The 24,997-nt window shown below is 44.8% G+C and overlaps 1 protein-coding gene across 4 annotated transcripts in view; it reads left to right on the plus strand.

Annotated features, from left to right (window-relative positions):
• ARHGEF3 (Rho guanine nucleotide exchange factor 3) overlaps positions 1–24,997 on the plus strand; it is an 834,543-nt gene that overhangs the window by 764,402 nt on the left and 45,144 nt on the right. For all 4 annotated transcript variants that reach the window (XM_086939120.1, XM_086939121.1, XM_086939122.1 and 1 more), the window contains 2 exons: positions 11,740–11,997; positions 21,753–21,920. In XM_086939120.1, the coding sequence (XP_086795246.1) occupies positions 11,740–11,997; positions 21,753–21,920 (426 nt within the window). The remainder of the gene's footprint in view (positions 1–11,739; positions 11,998–21,752; positions 21,921–24,997) is intronic.

Raw genomic sequence — 24,997 nt, forward strand, 5'->3', positions numbered from 1 at the left:
TGGTGGCTCAATACACCATGTTTGCTGTCCCAACAGACAGCTCTGTTCCATCCAAAAGTTGCTATCTGCGTGCACTGATAAAGCGGCTCTGAGTCTCATTATAGGATACTTAGCGCTATAAAAATACCCATACCATAACTTTGCTGTTCTAATTCTAAACGTTTTGCTATATTGTTGCACGCCGTTGTCTAAATCCACTCGGTGACCTTAAACTGCGTAGGATATTGCCTTTAGCACTTTACGATCTTAATATACCCACAGACGAAGCTTGTTTAAAGATTCTATTTACAAGCTGTTTTCCCGAAAGCTGACACGGCGGGCAGGGGAGGGGGCGGAGCGGGGAGAGGTGCGACACGGCAGGCAGGGGAGGAGAGTAGGAGGAGGAGGGGGGAGGAGAGTAGGAGGAGGAGGGGGGAGGAGAGTAGGGGAGGCACGGCCTAGCGGCCGTGCAATCAAGAAGTGAGGGGGCGGAGCTGGGGGAGGCTGTGACAGAGAGAGTAGGCAAGGCAGGCGGCTGGGGGCATGTGTTTGTGTTAGCTCTGGTGGCAGATGGAGAGGCAGGGATATTGTGGTGCAAAGGTGGTTCTGGATGCATTTGGTCTGGCTCCGGCGCTTGTTTCCATCTTCTCACATATTTGTTTACACAAGTAACTCTCAAAAAGGAACGGTAACCAGGAAAAAGCACTGCGCGGCAAAGCACATTATGTGAGTCTTAAGGCAAAACGCGCTATATTTGTTAAAGACTTCTTGGCTAGCGATCTTGTAATGTGGACTAATTAAAAATAATGTGCCATGGTGGCTCAATACACCATGTTTGCTGTCCCAACAGACAGCTCTGTTCCATCCAAAAGTTGCTATCTGCGTGCACTGATAAAGCGGCTCTGAGTCTCATTATAGGTACTTAGCGCTATAAAAATACCCATACCATAACTTTGCTGTTCTAATTCTAAACGTTTTGCTATATTGTTGCACGCCGTTGTCTAAATCCACCCGGTGACCTTAAACTGCGTAGGATATTGCCTTTAGCACTTTACGATCTTAATATACCCACAGACGAAGCTTGTTTAAAGATTCTATTTACAAGCTGTTTTCCCGAAAGCTGACACGGCGGGCAGGGGAGGAGAGTAGGAGGAGGAGGGGGGAGGAGAGTAGGAGGAGGAGGGGGGAGGAGAGTAGGGGAGGCACGGCCTAGCGGCCGTGCAATCAAGAAGTGAGGGGGCGGAGCTGGGGGAGGCTGTGACAGAGAGAGTAGGCAAGGCAGGCGGCTGGGGGCATGTGCACGCGCTTTTAAGCTCAATGCGCATGCGCATTGAGCTTAAATTTCTCGTGCACTGCAAGGAATCGCCACAATTCCTTGCAAGTTGGTTCAAGAGTGGATAAGCCCCCATAGTCTCGCAAGCTCGATGCGCATGCGCATCGACAGGCGAGACCTAAAAATGTAATAACTTTCGGATTGATACACAAGGATTTTGTGAGTAGGCATAACTTGCACCGTAACTTCTAGGGGCAAATGACACCTTGAAGAAAGATTTGTATTGTATTGTAATTGTATTTATATAGCGATTAGTACCCCCTGACGAGGCAAGTAGCACACTACTCCGGAACCCATAAAGGATTAGTGTTGGATTAGTATAGTGACATTTGAGTTAATTTGAGTGGTGGAAATGTGACTGTTAGTTGAATTGAAAAGGATAATGGGGGAATGGGGGATAGAAGAGGGAAGAGTCTAGAAAGTGTGTATGGGGAGATCATAGTAGTAAGATGAGGTTTGGGATGAGTCAAAGGAGGAATAGGCGAGGGAAGAATTTAGAAGGATTGTTTTGGGAGATCATAGTATTAAAATGAGGTTTGGGGTGATCCGAGAAGGGAAGAGTCTAGAAAGAGTTATTTGTGAATCGGCCCAAAGTGAGCAGCCTACATTCTATCACCCTTGTCTTAAGTCAGTGTTCAGAGCCTAAAACAGCATCTGCTGTCTTATGTTCATAAAGTTATACACTATAGATGTTCATTTTCTGTCTGTCTAGAGATGATAGTAGATTGATATAAGCCTTTGTGGATCCTGGGGAAGGATTATCCATGGGCCTCTGGCACACTCTGCTCTTGTAGTTACTCTACCATGGTGACCTATACTGCTAAGGTTCAAGAATGTGTTTCTTTGGAGAGCAGGAGGTTCATTCCTTCAGCCATTTTGCTGATGGCAATCTGATGGTCCTACTGTGAGATATGAATTCCAGTCAGTGCTTTATTTGTACAATAATACTTGCCGGTGCCCAATGTTTTCTTCAAAAAGCAGCTGCTGACGAATGTCAGGACTGGTAAACACCAAGGCTGTGTAGTCCTAATTCCACTTTATACCTCTTTCTTCCACTACCCTACTCTCCCTGTCTGTCCTAAGTCTGTCTTAAGTCAAATTTAAGACACAATCCTAACTTTACTACTACTAAATGCCTTCTGTAAATACCAAAAGTAGGACAGACTTAAGACAGACTTAAGGCAAAGTTAGGACAGACTTAAGACAGACTTAAGACAGACTTAAGACAGACTTAAGACAGACTTAAGACAGACTTAAGACAGACTTAAGACAGACTTAAGACAGACTTAAGACAAACAATAGACAAACTATAGACAAACTTAGGCCAGACTTAAGACAGACTTAAAACAAATTCCTAACTTTACTACTACTAAATGCCTTCGGTGAATACCAAAAGTAGTACGTTTAGGATTTTGTCTTAAGTTAGTTCTGTGAATCGGGCCCAGAGTGTCTGTCCCTGCAACACAGGCTCAAATTAACCACAAATTAAGCTCTTGTTTCAGTTTCTTTGAAGCGCCCGGTCCTTGTGCAAAATGTTTGAGCACGATACCAGCACCCTCTGTCCATGGAACAATACAACATTGTCTCCCATCATCAGGGTGTACATAGTCTTGGATTCTACCAGTGCGTTAGGCAGTGACAAAGATTTTTAACTGCTGTAATCTCATCTATATAATTATTTTGCATCATATTCTGCTCTGGCTATAAGGTACAGTCCGACAAGTACGAGTATTGTATTATTTTGCTCTATTTGTATTGCCCTTTCCTATCCCTTGAACTGGTCTTAAATCTGTTTTTGGCTATTTACTTTGTTATGCAAGGTTGGTAAAGTGTGTGTTGGATAGTGTGGTCTATGTGACAAGTATTTTGCTAACATGCGTGAGCCTCGGAAATGTAGTCCAGACTTGATGCAGCAAACCTGAGGCAACGCTTACTAATGTGGAAAAGCAGAAAGATGTCTGAGATTCTCATTTGCATGTAATTATCAGACTTACTTTACCATTCATAAGACCTTTATTACAATTTTTCAAACTTTGAGTTTGTGGGGATCTATCCTTGCAATTGTGTTTGGTGAGGAAGGAGGGGACAGTACCCCAATCTGAGTGACTTGTGGTACCAAGGAACATCTTTTTTTTTTCTTCTATGGGTCCATTGTTTCAACGCAGAGGAGGGGTGCCAAGGCTGGCTACTAAACCAGCAATACTATTCTTACATGGAACTATGGGGTTCGCCCAGGTGTGGCAATGCTGTAATAACCCATGTCCCATGAGATCGTATGATCTCTCTGACGCTCTCAGGGAGTGGGCTGGAAAAGTTGACTTGGGAACATAACCTGTAAAGGAAAGCTGGAAGCACACAGCAAAAATAGCGGGATACAGTATCCACTAGTAGCCTTTAGAAACACAGGTCTTACTTACATTCATGATATCACCTCTTTAAATATCTGTTTATCCATGCAACCATCTACAACAGAATTGATCAGCAGGGTAGTGTGGTTGTGAGCCGCATCTCATTATAAACTCATTTAAGAATATTTAAGTTGCAAGCATGTGGCTAGGCCATCTCTCGTTCTTTTGATTATTGCAATTGTCTGGGTGTTTTGATAACATTTATAATTCCGTGCAAAGTATTTTGACTGAATGACTATTACACAAGATCTGCTATCCGACACAGAAAACTAGCCTAATAGTGGTGGGTTTTTATAGTCTGGCTTGACAGCCCAGCTTCGCCAGACAGTTATGTGAGCATCATTAGAGAGGGGCGTGGGCTCCTCCCCCATGTTGGGAGCCTTGAGTACATGTTTTGATTGGGCAGACAGTGTGTGGTTCCACCAAAAAAGTGTTTGCCCTCCACAAATGATCATTTTATCCAGCTTTTTGAGTTTCAATGTTCAGGAGTACTCACATTGCATTGTAATGCCTTTAAAGTGTTTTGGATCACTCAATAATTTACGGTGTTTTTCTCTGGCAGTAGGAGAGATGGGAGTAGGGCAGTCATTAACATACATGGAGATTTAGGCCTGGCTTGACAGTGCATTTTTAAGCTAGACCTATTGGCATTGCCAGTGCTTGTCTGAAATTGATTTCACTAGGGATTATGGAATGCTGATTGGTCACCACCAGAGACATTCAACTAATAAGGAGACACTATTTTACTTTTCTTATTACTCTGCAATCAATAAATAGCAAGGGGCAGTCTTGTTTCCCATGGAACCTATGCCAATATATAAGCTAAGCAACAACCTTTTAAATGTTTATATGACTTTATCCATGATATTATTATTATTGCATCTTATAAAGCCCATGGCTACCCCTTGGGGTTTCCCGGCACGAGACCCAGATAGAGTGGGTGCAGCCCCTAGTTTTAAACAACCAAGTCTTCAATCCTATGCGAAACACCGTGAGAGAAGAACAGCTTTGCAGAGATTCCGTAAGGTTGTTCCAAAGCTTTAGGACAAAGTACAAAAATGATTCCCCCCCCCCCAATACATGCTAGACGAATTCTCTGCACTTTACACAGGGACTGATTAGATGACCGTAGCATGCATAAGGACTGGTAAGGCGCCACCAGATTTTGAATGTAATATTAGCACAGTGCCTGGTCTAACCTTGTGCATATAGCACAAGGCTACAAACTGTTTACGTCTGTCTACATCCACCCAGTGAAGCTTGCAAAGAAGATGCGATGCTGATGCATACTTAGGAAGGTGAAAAAGCCGCCTGGCTTCTGCATTTTGAACTACTTATTAGCGTCAGGACTGCCTTCTCGGCCCCTATCTAGACAGGATTAATGCTTGAATCACAGTTTTCTGGGCAGAAAGTGTCCAGAAAACTGTGCCTATGATCTGTTTTACCCACCTCAGAACTACGAAACAGGCAGAGGCTACCTTGGCTACCTGCGGCTTCGTAGTAAGCTTCTCCTCCAACCAAAAGCTGAGGTTCTTTACCTTGAAAGACAGGTCTGGAAATCTACCCAGTGCCTCTGGCCAATTCTAAGTCCCCCATAATTGGGGATTTTCTCCAGGACCATAACCTCAGTCTTCTCGCCATTGACCTTGAGTGAGTTTACACCCATCCATGTGGAAATCCTGCATAGGCATAACTTCAGGGTTCTGGTGCCGTTACCTTGTGCAGTCAACAAAGCAAATATGATCTCTGTGTTGTTTGCATACAACAACAAAACTAAGCCACAGCTCTCATCCACCTCCGTGAGGGGCATACAATAATGTTAAAGAGCATCGGACTTAATGCCAAGGCCTAGAGAACCGCACAAGCAAGTGCACGCAAATCTGATCTAGCACTGCCTGAGACGACCTGAAATGAGTGGTCTTCAATAAACGAGGACATCTAGGCTAGTGCAGTACATTGTAGAGACAATGACGTTAGCCTTTCCAGGAGGATGGAATAGGACACAGTGTTGAAAGCCACACTGACGTCTAATAAAATCCGTGCACCTGTGTCACCCTCATCCTGGAGCTGTCTAAGATGTTCCGTGCCCCCTGGGAGAGTGGATTTGGTACTGTGTCCCACCTGGAAACCTGACTGTGATGGGTGAAGCCCATTGTGATCTTCCACAAAGATGGTAAGCTGTGAATTAGCATGCCTCTCCAGAATCTTTGCTAGGATGGGCAGCATTGAAATTGGTCTAAAACTTTACCAATTAGTGGGGTCAAGGCTTGGCTTTTTTAAAAGCGGTAGAACCATACCATGTTTCCATGCTTCTGGAATATGATCCTCTCTCAATGAGTAGTTGAGTACTTCAACTCCTTTTTGAAGTATCTCCGGGTCTTACAGGCTGCATTTAGATGGATGGAGCAGGTGGAGAGCTTGATTTACTTGACCTCAGTATGGTCAGGAATGAAAAAGTATCCAGCAAGGACATCTGCTCCATTTTCTGAGCATCCAGAAGCACATGTGGCAGGTTTTCCTCCCTTCCTGGGCTACCTTCTTCAATACCAATACTGGGATGGTCCCGAAAGCCTGAACGTCAGCTAGCAGAGCCTTTGTGAAAAGAGTCTGAATATCTTCCACCTTCTGAACAGAGAAGTTTGCCAATTCTTTGTAAAGTTTTTTAGACAGCAAGGGTACCGGAGATACTTTGTTAGGTTCCGAAAGTTCCTTAACCACGTTGAACAATGTTTTGGGCATTAGCGATTTTGGCAGAGTAGAACGTAGCTCAAGCGGCCTTGCAATGCCCATGGTATTTTTTTATGTCTACTTTATACACAGCCTTCTGATCCTTGCAGTAGGACCTCCTCCACTCTCTTTCTAAGCCCTTGCAGTGTTTTTTCTCCAGCCGCAAGGCTTTGCTGAACCATGGGGCAGGGGATGAATTCTCTTTGAAGATCTCCTAGTCGCTGGCAAAGTAGCCTCCAGAGCATTCGTAATCCACTGATCAACCAAAGGTCGATCTAGGTGCACTGTGTGATTAAAATCAGGTACAGTGCAGTACAATTGGGCATCCAAATCGGAGATGTCTAATCTCATCTAATTCCTGAATTTGCCCCGAGCAGAGGCCGGATTAATAAGAGGGGTGGTCTGGTTCTTAACGCAGAAAAGCACAGCCAAATGGTCTGACCACAATAACGGCACCAGGGGGTCTGTAGTAAAGGCCTCAAGATTGGACAAAATGGGATATAGGAGGTGACCAGCCTCATGGTTAGGTGCAGAATTAACAAGATCTAGATTGAGCACACTGAGATATTCTTCAAAGTTCATCACCAGATTACTGAAAGGAGATCCAAGATGAATGTTCAAGACCTTATAAGAGTAAAGTTCGCACATTTCAAAATATAGGGGGCAAATAGGTTCGGAACCAGCAAGCCCCAGTTTCCTGTGTATCCCGACAGCCTATAAATTAACACCCCGGATACAGTAAGTTTATGGATCAGGCCTAAAGAAAAGTGGAAGGCTTCATTCTCTGGAATAGATAGCTTCTGCGTTTTACACAGATTTTTATTATTAAAAATGGTGGTGATCGTGCCTCCTGCCCTACCTTGCCGATCCCTTTTGGTAATGGCATAGTTGGATGGAAGTGCAGCGATAACGTCTGGTAAGGATGCCTTGTGAAGCCATGTTTCAGTTAGAAACATGGCGTCTGTATCGTTTTCCCACAAAAAATTTAATATGTGCAGTTGGTGTACTCTTTGTTGTGCTTAATTTGTTACTAAGCAAGTTATAAAAATAAGTGGCGCTTCCCGAGCAGACCATTCACCCATTGCCCTGGGGATTGGCAGAAAAATTAAAGTTAGTACAGCTAAGTGGGTATCCCTGTGGGTCCAGAGAAACCATAAAGGTTGTCCCACATGTCAACCGAAGTACTAGGAGTTGTTTGGGGAGAACACAAGCCTTTCTTGCTGGCGAGATGCATGGTTCCTGGCCTCTGGCTCCATCCGGACACGAACGGTCACAGATGAGCTTGCCTTAGGCACACCTTCGGCACACTAGGGGTACTTCCCCGCCCTCTCTACGAAAGACCAAAGATCAAAAAGCTGCACCGCTAACTCAAGTGGGCACACAGCACCACCAAGATGACCGCCAAAGGTATAGTGAAGCGGGCGCTTGAACAAACTCTCTGTGCTTCAAAGGTTTTTTTAAATGTATATTTATTAAAAGTCCCTCTCTGAACACAGAATTCAGCCTCAGCACAAGAAAGTATTTTTAAAAATGCTGCGCTCAGATGCAGCATAGCTGTGCCTCAGACAACACCCTACCTGAGTCAGCTGCATCCAAGCCACTAACGTCTATGAAGGGCCGATTGTCAGAAAAGCTGTACCTCTAACTCAAGCAAGCGCACAGCACCACCAAGATGGCCACCAAAAGGTATAGTGAAGTGTGCACTTGAACACATGCTCTACGCTTCACCAAAAGTAAACAAAAAATGACATTAAGGCCCCAGATCCCCCCAAACATAGAATTCAGCCTCTGCACAAGAAAGTATTTTTAAAAATGTCATGCTCACATGCAGCATAGCGGCGCCTCAGACGATACCCTACATTAGTCCATATATATCAGCGAGTACCTACTGGACAATAGATGTCATAGATTCACTGGGAACAAACTGCATAGAACAATGTATAGAGTAATTGATCTGTTGATGTACATTTCTATGAAACTATAAATTTGCACTGAACACATATACACAGAGAATGAGGTATTTAACATTACTTTGTACGTTGTTGTTTCCAATTTACTTTTTCCTGTTACACTTTTGCCATCTGTTTTCCTGCAGGTAACTATTGATTAATCTACACATAATGAAATCATATAGAATGCGCTGAAGGAACCCCTGGTATTTAATGTATTTATTAATCTGCAGGCATCAACTGGCAAGGACAGTTGGCAACTCTTTATGATAAATGAATGTTTACTGTGTATGGGCTGGATGGTTTGGACTGCAGAACTGGCAATGCAGAACTTAGTTGTCACGTGGTCTGGCTAGCTCCCAACACTTGGTCCCACCAGGTCTCTGTCTATGGTGGATACATTTTAAAATGTCAACATATACATTTCAGGAAAACTTTCCATCTGTCAAACCAATCACATTGTTTATGATAAGCATTGTTGACCCAGGGAGAAGGCCCTCAACAGTAGTGATTATTCACAGGTGAGAGTCAGATGGCCCTGATGCGAAGCAGATAGCCTTTACACAACTCTATTTAGAAGACTCTTTTTCTAGCAGTTAACATTGCGTGCAAACCTGCCCCAGTCTCAGTGGTGAAGAAGATGTACATTTGCAATTGTAAGATGTTTTCCTACTTTGCCATTGTAAGGCACGCCACGAAGTAGGAGCGTCTTCCTCTTGAATAATAAATCCCAATAGCATCCCTTTTTGTTTGACATGGTCACTTTGGAATAGTGGCTATAAATTTAAACTACCTTATTGTCTTTTTATTTTTCCAACCCTTACAGCCTTGAAAAAGCCCCAGGAATATGAGCCTGAGGGGGCGAACCACGTGTTGACTGTTCTCAAACTCTATACCACACACTAAATAGTATACACTACTTCTGAATATGGAATTACTCACCTTCAATAAAACGTGAATGTCAAACAAAAACGGATGGTATTGTGATTTATTATTGAAAGGGAAGACACGCCTACTTTGTTTTCAATTCAAGTTTAACGGGAACATTAAGGGTCTAAACCCAATTGGAGTCAACACCCACAAAAAACTGGATATTTCCAACTACAGGAAGAGGATGCTGGGCCCTTAGTAACAGCCTATACGCCACCTTCGCCTAGAGAGGTATGAGTTGAACTTCATGCTGGCCGTGTGGAGAAATGGGACCTACATAGTCCTGTGCTGCGGTGTGAACTGCACTATCCCACTGGATAAGTAGCAGGAATTTTCTTAGCAACAGTCGACCTCCGTGACCACCCAAACAACAGAAATGTATCTGCGGGTAAGAGAAGTTCCCTCCTTACCACTACTTCCGCTGTTGTCTTCTAGGGAATGTAATGGAAGCTGATACTCCTTTAGTCTTGATTCGGAGACCATTTGTGGGTCTGGACTCCCAGGAAAGGGGATCTTCCTTTTGGGTGGCGTACCGCTCTCCGGCTTTATCCTCCAGTAATAAGCCTTTGCATACTGACTGCTCATTAAGCCATTCCCCCTGTTAGTTCTTTACTGTTCTCTATTTTCTGTCACACACACTCTTTACTTTATGCCTGAATAGTTTAACTGGAAACATCGACATTTTAAACTCATTTTAGTTAACTTGTGTTGAAAAAATACACATTTATTTCTCTAAAGTGTATGTGGTAAATATGAGGCAGCATTCGTTCTGGCAGTTTTGGTTTAATTTGTTAATTTTAGATATATGTAAATCTGTAACAATGGAAATTCACTGTTATGTTGGGATCCTGTTATTTTCCAGGCCTTCTAAATGCCAAACGAATCCTGACCTCTCTCTCTCTCTCTCTCTCTCTCTCTCTCTCTCTCTATCAGAGCAACTTCTCTCAGTCACTATAAGCTTATTCCTTGTTTCTACCACTCTCTCTCTGCCTAGTTTTCTTTCTTTTCTCTTGCTGTCTGTGCCTTTCTCTGTGTCACCCTGCTCTCCTTATTCTCTATATTCTTTTCTCTCTCTGTCTCTGGGCCCCTTTCAATCTCCTCCTAACTATCTGTCTCGTTTCTTTCCTTTTGGCTCTTGCTCAATCCCTCGCCTCTCTCTCTTGGTCTCTCTGTCTCAATCTCTTTATTTCTCTGTTAGCCCTCACCTAGATTACTTCTCTCTCTCTCTCTCTCTCTCCACCGCCCACCCCAAGGCTTTCACTCAATATCACACAGAGGATTCAGTGAACACTGCGTGCATTGCAAGAAACCAACCTACATTCATAATTTTATTTCTCCCAAACAGCAGCATGATTGTTCTTTAAAAAGAAATAACAAGATGCATGTCTTTGATGTATTTCGGTATCTCCCCTTTAATACGTAAAACTGTGCTTTGTTTGCCCTGCTGTTTTAATGTTGTGCCCCACAATATTTGCCCTAGTTAGACCCAAACATTAACTGCGATGAACCTTTAATTATGCCTGCCTCAGTTACAGTTAATGAAGTTCAGGAGGGGCTGATAGGAAGCATAGTTTCAATCACTTAGTAGATAGGTTGATTTTAAAGAAATGGAAAACTGCAGAATATTCTATTTGCTTTTGCAAAATAATGTGTTCTACCTGGCTGCCAGCAAGACATTAAAGAGCGTGCCTCTTGGAAACATCAGGAGGGTAGCCCCGGGGCTTGGGAAGATCAGGGCATGGGGAAAAACTGGTTTCACCGCTTTCTCGGTCTTCAAACAAAAGCACAGATTGAAAGACCAACTTCTGTGGAGGGTAAACCTGCTTCTAATTAACGTTGCCTCTGACTTGAGGTGTTTGAAGACTGTGGGAAAAGGGCCGTTTGTGAATGCCTTGGCTATCTACAAAGAGAAAAGAAGACGCAGGAAAAGCGTCAATTAATGTTCACTAAAGCCTCTGTACCTTTATGTCATGCTAAACCTCGCTGTAAATTGGGCCTGGTTGAATGATTGTTGTATGAATGAATGATTTGAGCCTTGTATAGCGCAACTTAGCCCGTGGGCGTCAAGGCGCTGAAGATGGAGAGATATGTGTGGAGGGGGGGAGGAGGTGCGCCGGCTATAGGTAGGCTTCCCTGAAGAGCATGAAGTTGTACGCATTGTTTATGGAACAGGGGTTTCTGGGTTGGAATGGGGGTTCTTTATCACAGTTTCTCAGATTGTGTTCAACCCATCTAGCTTGCCTGATTCTGTTTTGTCCAAAATAAGACCATCTGATACATTTATTTATAGCATACCCCAGCTAAAGATTGATAGCATGAGATGTAATGCTGCAGGTGTGAAGCAATATATAGAGTGTGAGTGGGTGTGGATTGGTTGACATTTAGACAACTTGCATCTTCTTATTTCTACCAGTTGCCTTGTCTGAACTCCTACAACACCTACTGCAGTAACCAGGTGGCAGCCAAGGCCTTGCTGGATCACAAGAAGCAGGATCACCGGGTGCAAGACTTCCTACAGCGCTGCTTAGAATCTCCGTTTAGCCGCAAGTTGGACCTGTGGAATTTTCTGGATATCCCACGAAGCCGGCTAGTGAAATACCCGCTTTTGCTGAGGGAGATCCTGAGACACACGGCGAACGACCATCCGGACCAGCAGCACCTCGAGGAAGCGGTGAGTTGTATGTATGTGGATCTTTGTATCACAACTTCTAAAAAAAATAACTTGGAAGCAACAGAGCGCTGTGCATGGTGGAAGGGAAAGGACAAATTAGGATGGTATACCTTATTTGCCTACGGTTGTTGTAGAAGCCTAAAGGAGCTTGATATTCTTTTATCAAAGTTGTAACAGGTGTTCCTTGAAGAGGGGCGTTTTCACATCCTTCCCAAAATGGAGAAGTAACAGAGGGTGCCTAATATGAGCAGGATCCTCAGAGTAATTTACATAAGAAAAAAGAGAAGGGACAATGAAGTTTTGCATAAAGTACAGAGGAAGGCTTTGCTTTTAAGGGTGGCCAAAGAGCCTGAAAGAATTAGATATTTATTGAAGGTGGTTAAAGCACTCTTTGAAAAGGTGCATTCTCCCCTCCTAACTAAAATGCAGAAATAATGGCTATGGCCTTAGCCTTGGCACATAACTTCAGAAAACTTGTTTCCTGTTATTATTTCCCTATTTTGCTTCTTAGTATTTCCGTCTCCTGTCTGTTCAGTGCTTCACCCTCACTGTGGCGTGGCAAAGATGCCATAGGCCCATTCGGAAAGCAAGGACATTATTCACAAAACATATTTGTTTAGCTCAGAGCGCCAATACCTCAGTAGCCATCTATTTTGGACTGATGATACATATATTTTTTCATTCAGTGGACGCTCTCGTTTTATTATCAAGCCAGGAGTGATAAACCAACATGGTTTAAATATCAGTGGATCCCACTCTAAAAGCCTGTCCACGCCCTGTTTACCCTTTATAAAACCAGGGTCAGAGCCCTGGAGCATCACAACACGTTATCTCCAAAGCAGCTTGTTATCTGCTTAAACCCAAGGCTATTGAGACAGTTGCAGGGTCGCTTACACAAAAGATGCCTTGGCCTGTTTGCTGCACTGACATTTCTCGTGCACCGACAAAAGGACATGCTTATGGGCTTGCTGGAATATAGTTATAAAGGCTACAAAAGTATTTTGCTTAACATCATTTAAGCGTAGCTAGGAGTAGTACTTTCTAATCACATCCCGCTGCTTGCATCCCTGTTGCCTGGTCTGCAATCGGTGTAGATTTGTTTTAAAATGATGTCATTAGATATAGTTAGTTTTAATACATGGTTGTTTATGCCTACTGCCCATCACTAATTTATAACACATCACAGTATCATGGTTTATATACGGATGGCAACAAGCATTGGCAAGGCCAGTAGGGTTGGCATTGGCTGCCTACCTTTTGGCATTGCCTGTGCTTGTTTTTTGTCACGGTTTTTAAGAAACTTTTTGTTGTTGAAGAAGCTCTTGTGCTCAGATCAATCTGAAAAAAGCACTAACTATCATCAAAAATGCTCCATGGTTTATCCTCGGCATCCGATTTTGTGAAGGCACTTCTGTCACCAAAGTGACTTGGGTGAGATGAAAACCACAGTGTACAATTATAGAGTAATCACTATGCCAGTCTAAAGATCCTGCTGCCACCCCACTAGAACCTGAAAAATCTAGACCCATTTTGAACCCACCCTTTATTAGGTCTCGCCTGTCGATGCGCATGCGCATCGAGCAAGCGAGACTATAGGGGCTCATCCACTCTTTATCTAACTGCAAGGAATCGTGGCGATTCCTTGCAGTGCCCGTGACTTTTAAGGTCAATGCGCATGCGCATTAAGCTTATGCGCATGCGCATTGACCTTAAAAGTCACGGGCGCGTGCACGTCCGTGTTTGTTTACCCTTGCCTACTCTCTCTCTCCCCTCTCCGCCCCCGTTCCACCCCCTCCCCTTCCCGCCGTGTCGCATTTCTCCTCCCCCCTCCCCTCTCTTCCCCTGCCTGCCTGCCGCTAGCCTTGTTGATGCTTGTTTTCCTCCCCGCCTCTCTCCTCGCCCCGTTTACTGTGCAGCTCGCCTAACTCGATCTTGACTGCACAGAACATATTTATTTAAAAGCAGGGCGACTAGTTTTGTGACAGGAACGTGCAAGGATGCGCACGCTGCATGTTCTCTTTTGTTAAATAAATGTTAGGCTTGTCTCCCTGTCCCGTGTTTGACCGCCCCCACAACCCCACCGTAATTGCTGTTTTTTTTTCCTTACAGCGCACAAACTACTCTTTTTTTTGTTTTAACAACCAGTCATGGCGGCCGCTCGTCTTGCTGTACGCCAGTTGTCCAAAAATATGCCTTGATGTTAATAAACCATGTCATTCCACTGATATTTTGAAAACCAAGTTTACATTACGATGTGGGGAAACAAATATGGGGAACACGCTTTTCCGTAGCTTTCAGTAATTGATTGTCTCTCCCCTCTCCGCCCCCGTTCCGCCCCCTCCCCTTCCCGCCGTGTCGCATTTCTCCTCCCCCCTCCCCTCTCTTCCCCTGCCTGCCTGCCGCTAGCCTTGTTGATGCTTGTTTTCCTCCCCGCCTCTCTCCTCGCCCCGTTTACTGTGCAGCTCGCCTAACTCGATCTTGACTGCACAGAACATATTTATTTAAAAGCAGGGCGACTAGTTTTGTGACAGGAACGTGCAAGGATGCGCACGCTGCATGTTCTCTTTTGTTAAATAAATGTTAGGCTTGTCTCCCTGTCCCGTGTTTGACCGCCCCCACAACCCCACCGTAATTGCTGTTTTTTTTTCCTTACAGCGCACAAACTACTCTTTTTTTTGTTTTAACAACCAGTCATGGCGGCCGCTCGTCTTGCTGTACGCCAGTTGTCCAAAAATATGCCTTGATGTTAATAAACCATTTCATTCCACTGATATTTTGAAAACCAAGTTTACATTACGATGTGGGGAAACAAATATGGGGAACACGCTTTTCCGTAGCTTTCAGTAATTGCTTGTTCCTTTCATGTTTTATGCACGACTTTTTAAAACTTTTTTTTTTTTTTACTTTTGTACCGGCACTCCAAAGGTATCACAGCGCTCGCTCGCAACCGGTTCCCTCGCTTCAAAGACGCTCGCTCCAGCCATTACATCGGGATCCTCGTCATTGCCCTGTTCTGCCTGACCCCTCCACCCGTGCTAATTAATTACAGGCATAACGGGGTCAGCATTTTGGTGAAGGCAAAGGTATCCATTGTATATGGAGGACGCTCTTTTTAGATGAGTATTGAGTGGCAAATTGTCCCCAATAACTTAGATGTTTCTGCTGATGAGACAAAACAGATTTCATTTCGAGCGACATTGACACCAAGTGAGGAGCCGTCTGGTTTGCATTTTTTTACAGCGCAAACACGGCCCGAAGGTATTTCAGCAGAAACATACGGTACAATAAATTGCTCACTCACTCACCCTCAACCCCTCCCCCTCGACCCCTCCCCCTCAACCCCTCACCCTCACCCTCACTCACCCTCACTCACCCTCAACCCCTCACCCTCAAACCCTCACTCACCCTCAACCCCTCACCCACCCTCAACCCCTCACCCACCCTCAACCCCTCACCCTCACTCACCCTCAACTCCTCACCCTCAACCCCTCACTCACCCTCACTCACCCTCAGCCTCACCCTCACTCACCCTCAACCCCTCACCCTCACTCACCAACCCTCAACCCCTCACCCTCACTCACTCACCCTCAACCCCTCACCCTCACTCACTCACCCTCAACCCCTCCCCCTCGACCCCTCCCCCTCAACCCCTCACCCTCACCCTCACTCACCCTCACTCACCCTCAACCCCTCACCCTCAAACCCTCACTCACCCTCAACCCCTCACCCTCAACCCCTCACCCTCACCCTCACTCACCCTCACTCACCCTCAACCCCTCACCCTCAAACCCTCACTCACCCTCAACCCCTCACCCTCAACCCCTCACTCACCCTCACTCTCACTCATCCTCACTCACCCTCAACCCCTCACTCACCCTCACTCACCCTCAACCCCTCACCCTCACTCACCCTCACCCTCAACCCCTCACCCTCACTCACCCTCAATGCCTCACCCTCAATCACCCTCAACCCCTCACCCTCACCCACCTTCACTCACCCTCACCCTCACTCACCCTCACTCACACTCACCCTCACCCACCCTCAAACCCTCATCCTCACTCACCCTCAACCCCTCATCCTCACTCACCCTCAACCCCTCACCCTCACTCACCCTCAACTCCTCACCCTCAACCCCTCACTCACCCTCACTCACCCTCAGCCTCACCCTCACTCACCCTCAACCCCTCACCCTCACTCACTCACCCTCAACCCCTCACCCTCACTCACTCACCCTCAACCCCTCCCCCCTCGACCCCTCCCCCTCAACCCCTCACCCTCACTCACCCTCACTCACCCTCAACCCCTCACCCTCAAACCCTCACTCACCCTCAACCCCTCACCCTCAACCCCTCACTCACCCTCACTCTCACTCATCCTCACTCACCCTCAACCCCTCACTCACCCTCACTCACCCTCAACCCCTCACCCTCACTCACCCTCACCCTCAACCCCTCACCCTCACTCACCCTCAATGCCTCACCCTCAATCACCCTCAACCCCTCACCCTCACCCACCTTCACTCACCCTCACCCTCACTCACCCTCACTCACACTCACCCTCACCCACCCTCAAACCCTCATCCTCACTCACCCTCAACCCCTCATCCTCACTCACCCTCAACCCCTCATCCTCACTCACCCTCAACCCCTCACCCTCACTCACCCTCAACCCCTCACCCTCACTCACCCCCACTCACCCTCAACCCCTCACCCTCACTCACCCTCAACCCCTCACTCACCCTCAACCCCTCACCCACCCTCAACCCCTCACCCTCAATCCCTCACCCACCCACACTCACCCACACTCACCCTCACTCACCCACCCTCACTCACCCTCACCCTCACTCACCTTCACCCTCACTCACCCTCAACCCCTCACCCTCACTCATCCCCACTCACCCTCAACCCCTCACCCTCAACCCCTCACCCTCCCTCACCCTCATTCACCCTCAACCCCTCACCCTCACTCACCCTCAACCCCTCACCCTCACTCACCCTCAACCCCTCACCCTCAATCCCTCACCCTCACCCACACTCACCCACACTCACCCACCCTCACTCACACTCACCCTCACTCACCCTCACTCACCCTCAGCCTCACCCTCACTCACCCTCAACCCCTCACCCTCACTCACCCTCAACCTCATGCTAAAGATTTACAAAAAAACCCATAAACAATTCTAAAAGCACTAACTCTAATGCTGCGAGACCTATTGCATTTCTAATGCTTGTTATCAAGGTCATGGAGGGTGATGTAATGTGCTAGTTCCAAGTCCCACAAACATTGAGATTCTTAGATCAGAACATCCATGTGATCCTGATCCATGGTACATAAAGGTCCTTATTGTGTGTGAATCAAGACTCGCATTGCGAGCTACCGCTTTACAAAACAATTCAATACATGAAAATAGGTGAATATGGAGTATGAAACAGGCTTGGACAGAGTAGTTTTCTGGAACACTGACTGGCCTGGGCACACCTCTTGCCTGTTTTATTAATAGTGCAGTGCAAGCTGCATTTTTGTACACATGTTGGACATTTCTACTGGAGAACTGCGGGTAATTAAAACAAATTGGCTGATTTTCCACTTGGAAATAGAGGCACTAAGCATAGCTGATTTAGATGGGGGTATTTGTACACTTAGAAAGTTGTAGGTGGGCATATTTAAATCCCTCCTCCTTGATCTGTCACCCCTCAAAAAAGTACATGTATTTCAGCGAAGCAGGGTGCTTTTACAGTGTCTGCCTGTAACACTGTTCTTCAGTCCCCATATTGAAATTAGGCCTGTTGGTTATTTCCCAAGTATTACCTCTTCTGTATCGCCGCAATCAATTATTTTTGGATGCTAGGCATTTTTTTCATCTCCAGAGCGCATGTTGCAGTGATAGATTTCTTGAATGTCTCTGGGAGCGGTGGGTCGAAGGGCGCTTCTGTCTGTTAATTACACCAGTTATCACACTTGGGAGGGGTGGAGTGCCTGGCTACTCCTTGTCATTCCAACCCTCCTGTGTGGTCTGCACATCAAAACAGAAAATCAAAACAGAAATTGTGACTCACTAAAGTCAAAATTGTTTCAGTTATAACTAGAACAATCAAATCCTAAATACCAGCAGGAGCAATTTGTTGTTTTTCCCCAAACATTGGTGGGAGAGACCGAGGGCTAGAGCTCTGGGGCAAGAGAAGGTCAGAATGACGAAATAAGGGCAAATGTACTCCATTCTACCACAGCTGAGCGAGAGAGGGGACCACCACAGAGCACCGAGCCTAGGAGGTGATGACATGACCCCCCACCCCCTTACATTTCAAAATATGACTCGAGAACAGCTAAACATGTGCCAGAAATCGTCTTAATAATAGCCCTTTATTTCACGCAGCAAGGAAGTGCATCAAGCCTGTCTGACCCCATCTAACTGGACGTTGAGTTCGAGTACATTGTGCAGCACTGTCTTTCAAATAGATTTCTTTTATTTATGTTCAGTTAGTGTACAATTCAATCAGAGATGCACTTTTTAAACAGATCCACCATTTCTTAAATAAACATATAATTACATGATTAAATTAATCCATTTTTTTAGATATCTATCCATGCAGTTTGTTTATAGCGCTATACAGGTTGGTATTAACAATTGTATTCTGAGCACTGTACGACTGCTTGGGAAAGGCCAGCAAGCACCTGGTTTATGGCACAGGATGTATCGAGGATGTTTAGAATGCAGAGTTTTTAGTTTCTGCATTTTACCCCCAGCCCATTCCTGTCTTTGCCCTCGCCGAGTATAAAAAGGTGGGTCATTACAGAGCTAGGGGGCAGGGTATATTACATTTAGGGCCATTGGAATTGTACAGTAATAAAAACAAATCATCTCACTGAATTATATGGCCAGAAAGGGCATGTTATGATTCATAATGTGGCATTCTGTGCTAGTATTATTTCGCTAGGGTAACACATTGTTACTGTATGGGTAAAAGTTTCACTGCTTTGGTACCAGTTTAGCAACTGAATACAGCAGTCAGCAACTCAAAGGTAAGTACTCGTTGTCGTTCACAGCACCCCAAGTAACACTTTTTTTCAGTTACTTTAATCAGTTTTAGCCAGAAATATTCGTTGTAGAAATGTACCACTTATGCAGCAGATAGTAAATAATGTCACAAGTGCAGTAAGTCAATAACAATGCAGGAAAACATGGCAGAATTGCGCAATCCCAGCTGCCATCTATATATAAGCAGACAGATATAAGAAAGATATTTTGATTAGATCTGGTAGATGCAAGGAGTAACACGGTTAATGGGATACTTGAAATGTATTCTCCCCTCTAACTCTGCACCCTTGGGATTCTGCTTCAAGAAACAGTAACACAGCTTGTGTAGGAGCAGACACCTGGGAGCAGTCACCCGGGCATCATGGGAGTGGGGAGCAGGTTGATTTGGCAATAGTTATTGTGTTCTCTAGACCCAAGCACAACCTCCTTATGGAGCAAAGATGGAGGCAATGAAGACGAAAGTACTGAATAAAACTTCGCAGCATGCTTCTACGGTACTTAGACAGTCTTCCCTCCTCTTGAGGTCTCCATCTTGTCTTTGGCCATGCAGGTTGAGGAAGTGAAGCTGACATCCTACCACTGGATTAGACATAGGATGATGCATTCCAGGATCAAAGGCACCCCCGCTGTTCAAACATCCTGGCGGAACTCCGAAGTTTAGACTAATGCCCAGAGATCAAGGAATCAAGTGAGCTGTCAGGGCTTTAATCAGGCTGTTGTTACTGCTGACCAGACATTCTTGTGATAGGAAAACTGACATCCGCCCCACAAATTCACAAAGTTAATAAAAAAATAAACAAGTGAGCTATAGAAGCGCATTTAACTGCATGGGTCTGCACGGTGGTGGGATTCAGCTGTAATGCGGCCTCACTGCTGTTTCTTTAGTAAAGATCAGCCAGTGTGAAACTGACATGTGTATAATCCCGACCACCTGTTGTTTCTGTGCAACTCGATTTTACATTAAAAAAATGCTCATTTTATAGCAGTACAAACGGCCACTTCGATTTTCGGTGTTTCCTCTGTTTTACATACTATATGTTGAGCAGCAATTTTACCCTAAGTTATATTAACACTCAATGGCTGGCAAGAGGGCCGAAATATTTGATATATCCAATCAATTAGACAACTTCAGTATTGTGTTTTTTCCAAGTGTGTACACGGTCAGATGTATCGAAAGTTAATGTTTTGAAATTAAACCTGTTTTTTAGTGAATGGGCAACATTTTAACTCATTGTTGCCCTATTAGTGAATGATGTGAGAATTTGTCTGAGAAAATGCAGATTTGAGTGTGGTTGGAAGAAATATGAAGATAAAAACACACATATATATATATATATATATATATATATATATATATATATATATATATATATATATATATATATTTTTTTTTTTTTAAATGATCGCCGCAACTTCTTTTTTTGACAATGCCAAGTGTTTTCTTTCTTTAGTCAATATTGTTCAGCCTTAGCAAAGCCAAAATGTCAGCTAGCGGCTTTTAAAGGCGAGATCTAATTGGCTTTGCCTATGCTTGTTTTGAACGCAGGCACACAGGACTTTTTCCGCAAGGAACACATCAAAAAAAGGTTCACCTGTTACCCGAATAATACAGTTTCACGCCATGCGCAAACACAAAAAAGCTTCGAGTTTCAGTGCACTGTCGTTCGCCTCTGCTCGCCCATTAAGCCCTTAAGTGGCTTGAAATCCTGTACATTTATAATAAGGACAGCAGCACATGCGTTCACAAGATCCTTTCATAGTTGCAAAAGGCGTGTAAGGATTATAAGGCAGTAGTTATGAGGGCATAGCCAGACCTAAACTCTTTGTAAAAGGCTCTGCAATCCAGCTTTGATGAAAGCTAAAATGTTGGGCCTGCAAAGGAGCTTTCATCAGACAGATTGCCTTTGTGAGTGAAGATACAGTTTCACTAATGTCTGAAAAATAGGGGCCCGAGAGTGCCAGACAGCTTTCATGGTTCACCTGATACTGTGCTAAGTGACCTGCGCTTTGCAGTTGCTCGCATTTTAGTTGTGTGTTCTGAAGCTTCATGATAATATGGATATATTTTTTGTCGAGAAGCGAGGGCGCTTACATTCTCTTTGCCCATTGAGCTGTGCAAAAAATATGTGCAGAGAGGACAGTTTATCTTTGATGACGAGTTGCTAAATAGATGTCAAAATATGCCCTGTATTATTATTATTTCTTCTCCCCTGTAAAGCAATCCTGTACGAAAACTGATAGCAATTTCTGTTGTATGAAAGCCACAGGCACAATCGTGGCCTAAATGAAGGTTGTTTTATCCACACGATGACCCCCACATTAACTTAAGATATTCATGGAAGGAAGAGCACAGGAAATAAAGCTAACCATATTAAATATCCTTCTGCCTGGGGAGAACAGAGGGTGGGATTTTCTGTCACGCATGTGAGAAGTGAAATCTTCCCATGATATACAATTACATGCTGTTTTGCTGCTAATGTGGTCGTTCTGCAATGGCAAAACATTATGGTTTCAATCATGTTTGTCATCCTATTGAACTAGCATATGGTTTCTGCTAATTGCAATATTGCTGTATTTAGCCCCTTTATCAGTTATTGTTCCTATCTGTCATACACAAAAGAGCAAAAGGTGCATTCCTTTTGGTCAGTTGCGCATAATGTGGCTCAGTATTTTGCAGAAATCTTTCATACCATGACTTTGTACTTTCTTTTCAACACAGATAATCATTATTCAGGGGATAGTGGCAGAAATCAACATCAAGACTGGAGAATCAGAATGCCAATATTACAAAGAAAGGCTTATTTATCTGGAGGGTCAAAATGATCCGTTGATTGACAATTCGCGAGTATTGTGTTGCCACGGTGAACTGAAGAACAACAGAGGGGCGGTAAGAATGCTAGCTGTCTAATGCTGTAATTGCTAAGCTATATAATATATATTTACATGATATAACTGACTCTTTGTTTCTCTTAAGTGGACAGTCGTATGGTGCTTTTTCACCCCATGACATTGCCCCCACTCTTTCCTCACCGACACACTCGACACAGCCTTCCAGGGAAGTTTTTGTAAATTCTGTTCACCCCAGAAAGGAGAAACGAACCATCCAGGTTGGCTGCAATCTGTTCATCACTGCTACCATAATGGTTCTCCTGCAGGCCCAATCCTTCCAGGTGCCTATGTAGTAGTCTCCAGAATGCCCTACAACTTTTACCTGCACTCTGATAGCAAAGGCGCAGTCAGTAATGTTCGGTAACAATAGGAGAGGTAGGGAGAATGAGGCACTCTCTTAGTCCCCGGTTAATTATGCAAAAACAAGAAAAGAGAGGTCAGATCAAACACTTGATCAATTAAGGAGTTAACTATATAAACCACAGTTCAAGGAGTCAACACAAGGTTAGCTTTATCACATCCGATTTGGGTGATAAGGAAAGCCCTCACACACTGACCTAGTCAGTGTCATGCTTCATCATCGGGCCCCACCGACAGAGGCCGAATGCCTCTGCGGTGTGCTACGACGCCAGGAAGACTGCGGAGCAGGTTTTTTTGTGTATGGAGGGCGTGCTCTTGTTTACAGTGAAATATTAAAAGTGCCTTAGGATGTGCCAGGTCGCTCCGATCCCCTCCCGAGACCCGTGGTGCTAGTAGCGCCCCTTTTGAAAGTGAGACATGTACCTTTTAATATCGATTCGAAGGGGCACAGACCTTTTAGGTCCATTGATCCCTTCATAAGGAGTACACGCAATCGCGTTTTTAAAATCCCCCATTTTTTATAGTTTCTCTTGTAAATAGCACACCTTTAGCACATCACTTCCCAGAGATATCTGCTATCATCCTCTAGGGGCTATCTGGATGGTGCATAAAATCTATGGTTATTTTTGGGAGATACCACTCGAGCCACACTTCATGGAGCACTATGACTACTCAGTAAGGCTCATATTAACAATGTTTATGTTTGTCTTTTGTTTGTCTGTGTGTCTTTCCTTACTTTACAGGTGCAGTGACACTCCAAATTTATGGAGCATTTTTTGGAATCGAGTATTTTACTCTTCCACTAATTTTTGCACTTTTTTTCACTTCCTTTTTACTTTCACGTCCCCAGGTTAGGGTGGGTGATTAGAGAGCCCATACCGCCGGGGTATAGTCCTGATGAATGCCACGGTAATATACCACCCTTATGGCTGAAACATGTTGACTGATAGCAATTGAGTATATCCTGTATTTTACCAACCTTGAACCTTGGCATATAAATACAGACACATAATACTCTTTATTTTGTGCCTCAGGGATCATTTATTAAATATATTTTTTCGATACCCTTATTTCAGGCACTTTTAATATTTCACTGTAAACAAGAGCACGCCCTCCATACACAAAAAAACCTGCTCCGCAGTCTTCCTGGCGTCGTAGCACACCGCAGAGGCATTCGGCCTCTGTCGGTGGGGCCCGATGATGAAGCATGACACTGACTAGGTCAGTGTGTGAGGGCTTTCCTTATCACCCAAATCGGATGTGATAAAGCTAACCTTGTGTTGACTCCTTGAACTGTGGTTTATATAGTTAACTCCTTAATTGATCAAGTGTTTGATCTGACCTCTCTTTTCTTGTTTTTGCAGTCAGTAATGTGTCATTCACTATGTCCCCCTAACCCCATTCCTCTTGTATTCACCCAATGTGGGCAGTTAATGACTGCTGGGACAATTCTCTCTCAGCACCTATAAGTAAGTAGGCTGTGAGTGGAAATGGAAAGGGGTGACCTGAAGCAGACAGACTCAAACTATAAAGTTGGAATTCCTATTCCCAGGGCCAAAACCAGTGTTAGAAATGTACCACAGAGGTCTGGTGGAACACATAGTATCATGTCCCTGTAGTTTGTATTTTTGTGCTCCAATACCGCTTGAGGAACTTCGCACCTCCTCCCACAGTCCAAAATCCATGACAACTGGTCATTGTGAATCTAGGTTTTGAAATATAATGGTGCCGGAACTAGCATTAGAATATTTCTCTTTAAACAGAACCATTGACACCTAACAGGAGGCTGGCTCATCTTCCAGTACCCTGGAAAATCTGTGATATCTCGTGAAGGAACCTAGTTGGTCTTGTAATTCCATGGAATATTCTATCTTAATATTTATTTTGTCGGTCTAATAAAATATAATTGATTACACTATCTTTCAGTTCTTTAGAAGACAAGCTACATTGATCACAAGAGATGATATACGCAGAGGCTTACTTCCCCAAGTCTTTTGCCAAGAACATTTTGCCAGTTAGAGGTGATATATTTCACTGATATTGGTCCCCAATTTTGAGAAACAATTAAAGTTGTAGAATGTTGATTTTCTTGGCTAAACTAAAGGAAACACAAGATTCTGTGAAAGACATGGAGGTAAGTATTAATCTTCCAATCCTTTTTAGGTCGAGCCTTATGAGAAGGTGAGGCTTTGCTGTCTAGGTCGACAACTTATGTAATCACTTTCAGGGGAATGTGGACAGCAGACTGTCACGAGCGTCTCCTGCCGGAGATTCTACCTCGTGAGCGCGCACGCCCAGCCCGGCGCCGTGCACGTCCCCTGCCACAGACACACACACGCGCGCAGGCAGGCAGGCAGGCAGACACATGCACACACGGAGTCCCCCGTCGGACGTCGCCCTCGCAGGCCGGAACACAGCACTAGTTCTCATGTGTTTTTCATAGTTGCTGTTCGTGATATAGAAGTCAATGTGTATCATCCTATGACCCGCCCTGTCCTATGAAGCTGCGCCCCGCCCCCGGCTCTAGCCATGCATTTGAAGCCGCGTTCACGGGTTGTGGAGCGTCCCGCCTCCCTTCAGACCGGGCTGCGCACCCTGAATCCCCCAGCCAGGGTCCGGGTCCGCGAGACTCACCTAGCGCCTCCCCGCGCAGCAACGAGAGGCAGAGGAAAAGCGAGATGAGGAGTGGAGGTACCATGGCGGCGGCGGCGGCGG

This window comes from Lissotriton vulgaris, chromosome 9, assembly GCF_964263255.1.
Source record: "Lissotriton vulgaris chromosome 9, aLisVul1.2, whole genome shotgun sequence".
Taxonomy (NCBI): Eukaryota; Metazoa; Chordata; class Amphibia; order Caudata; family Salamandridae; genus Lissotriton; species Lissotriton vulgaris.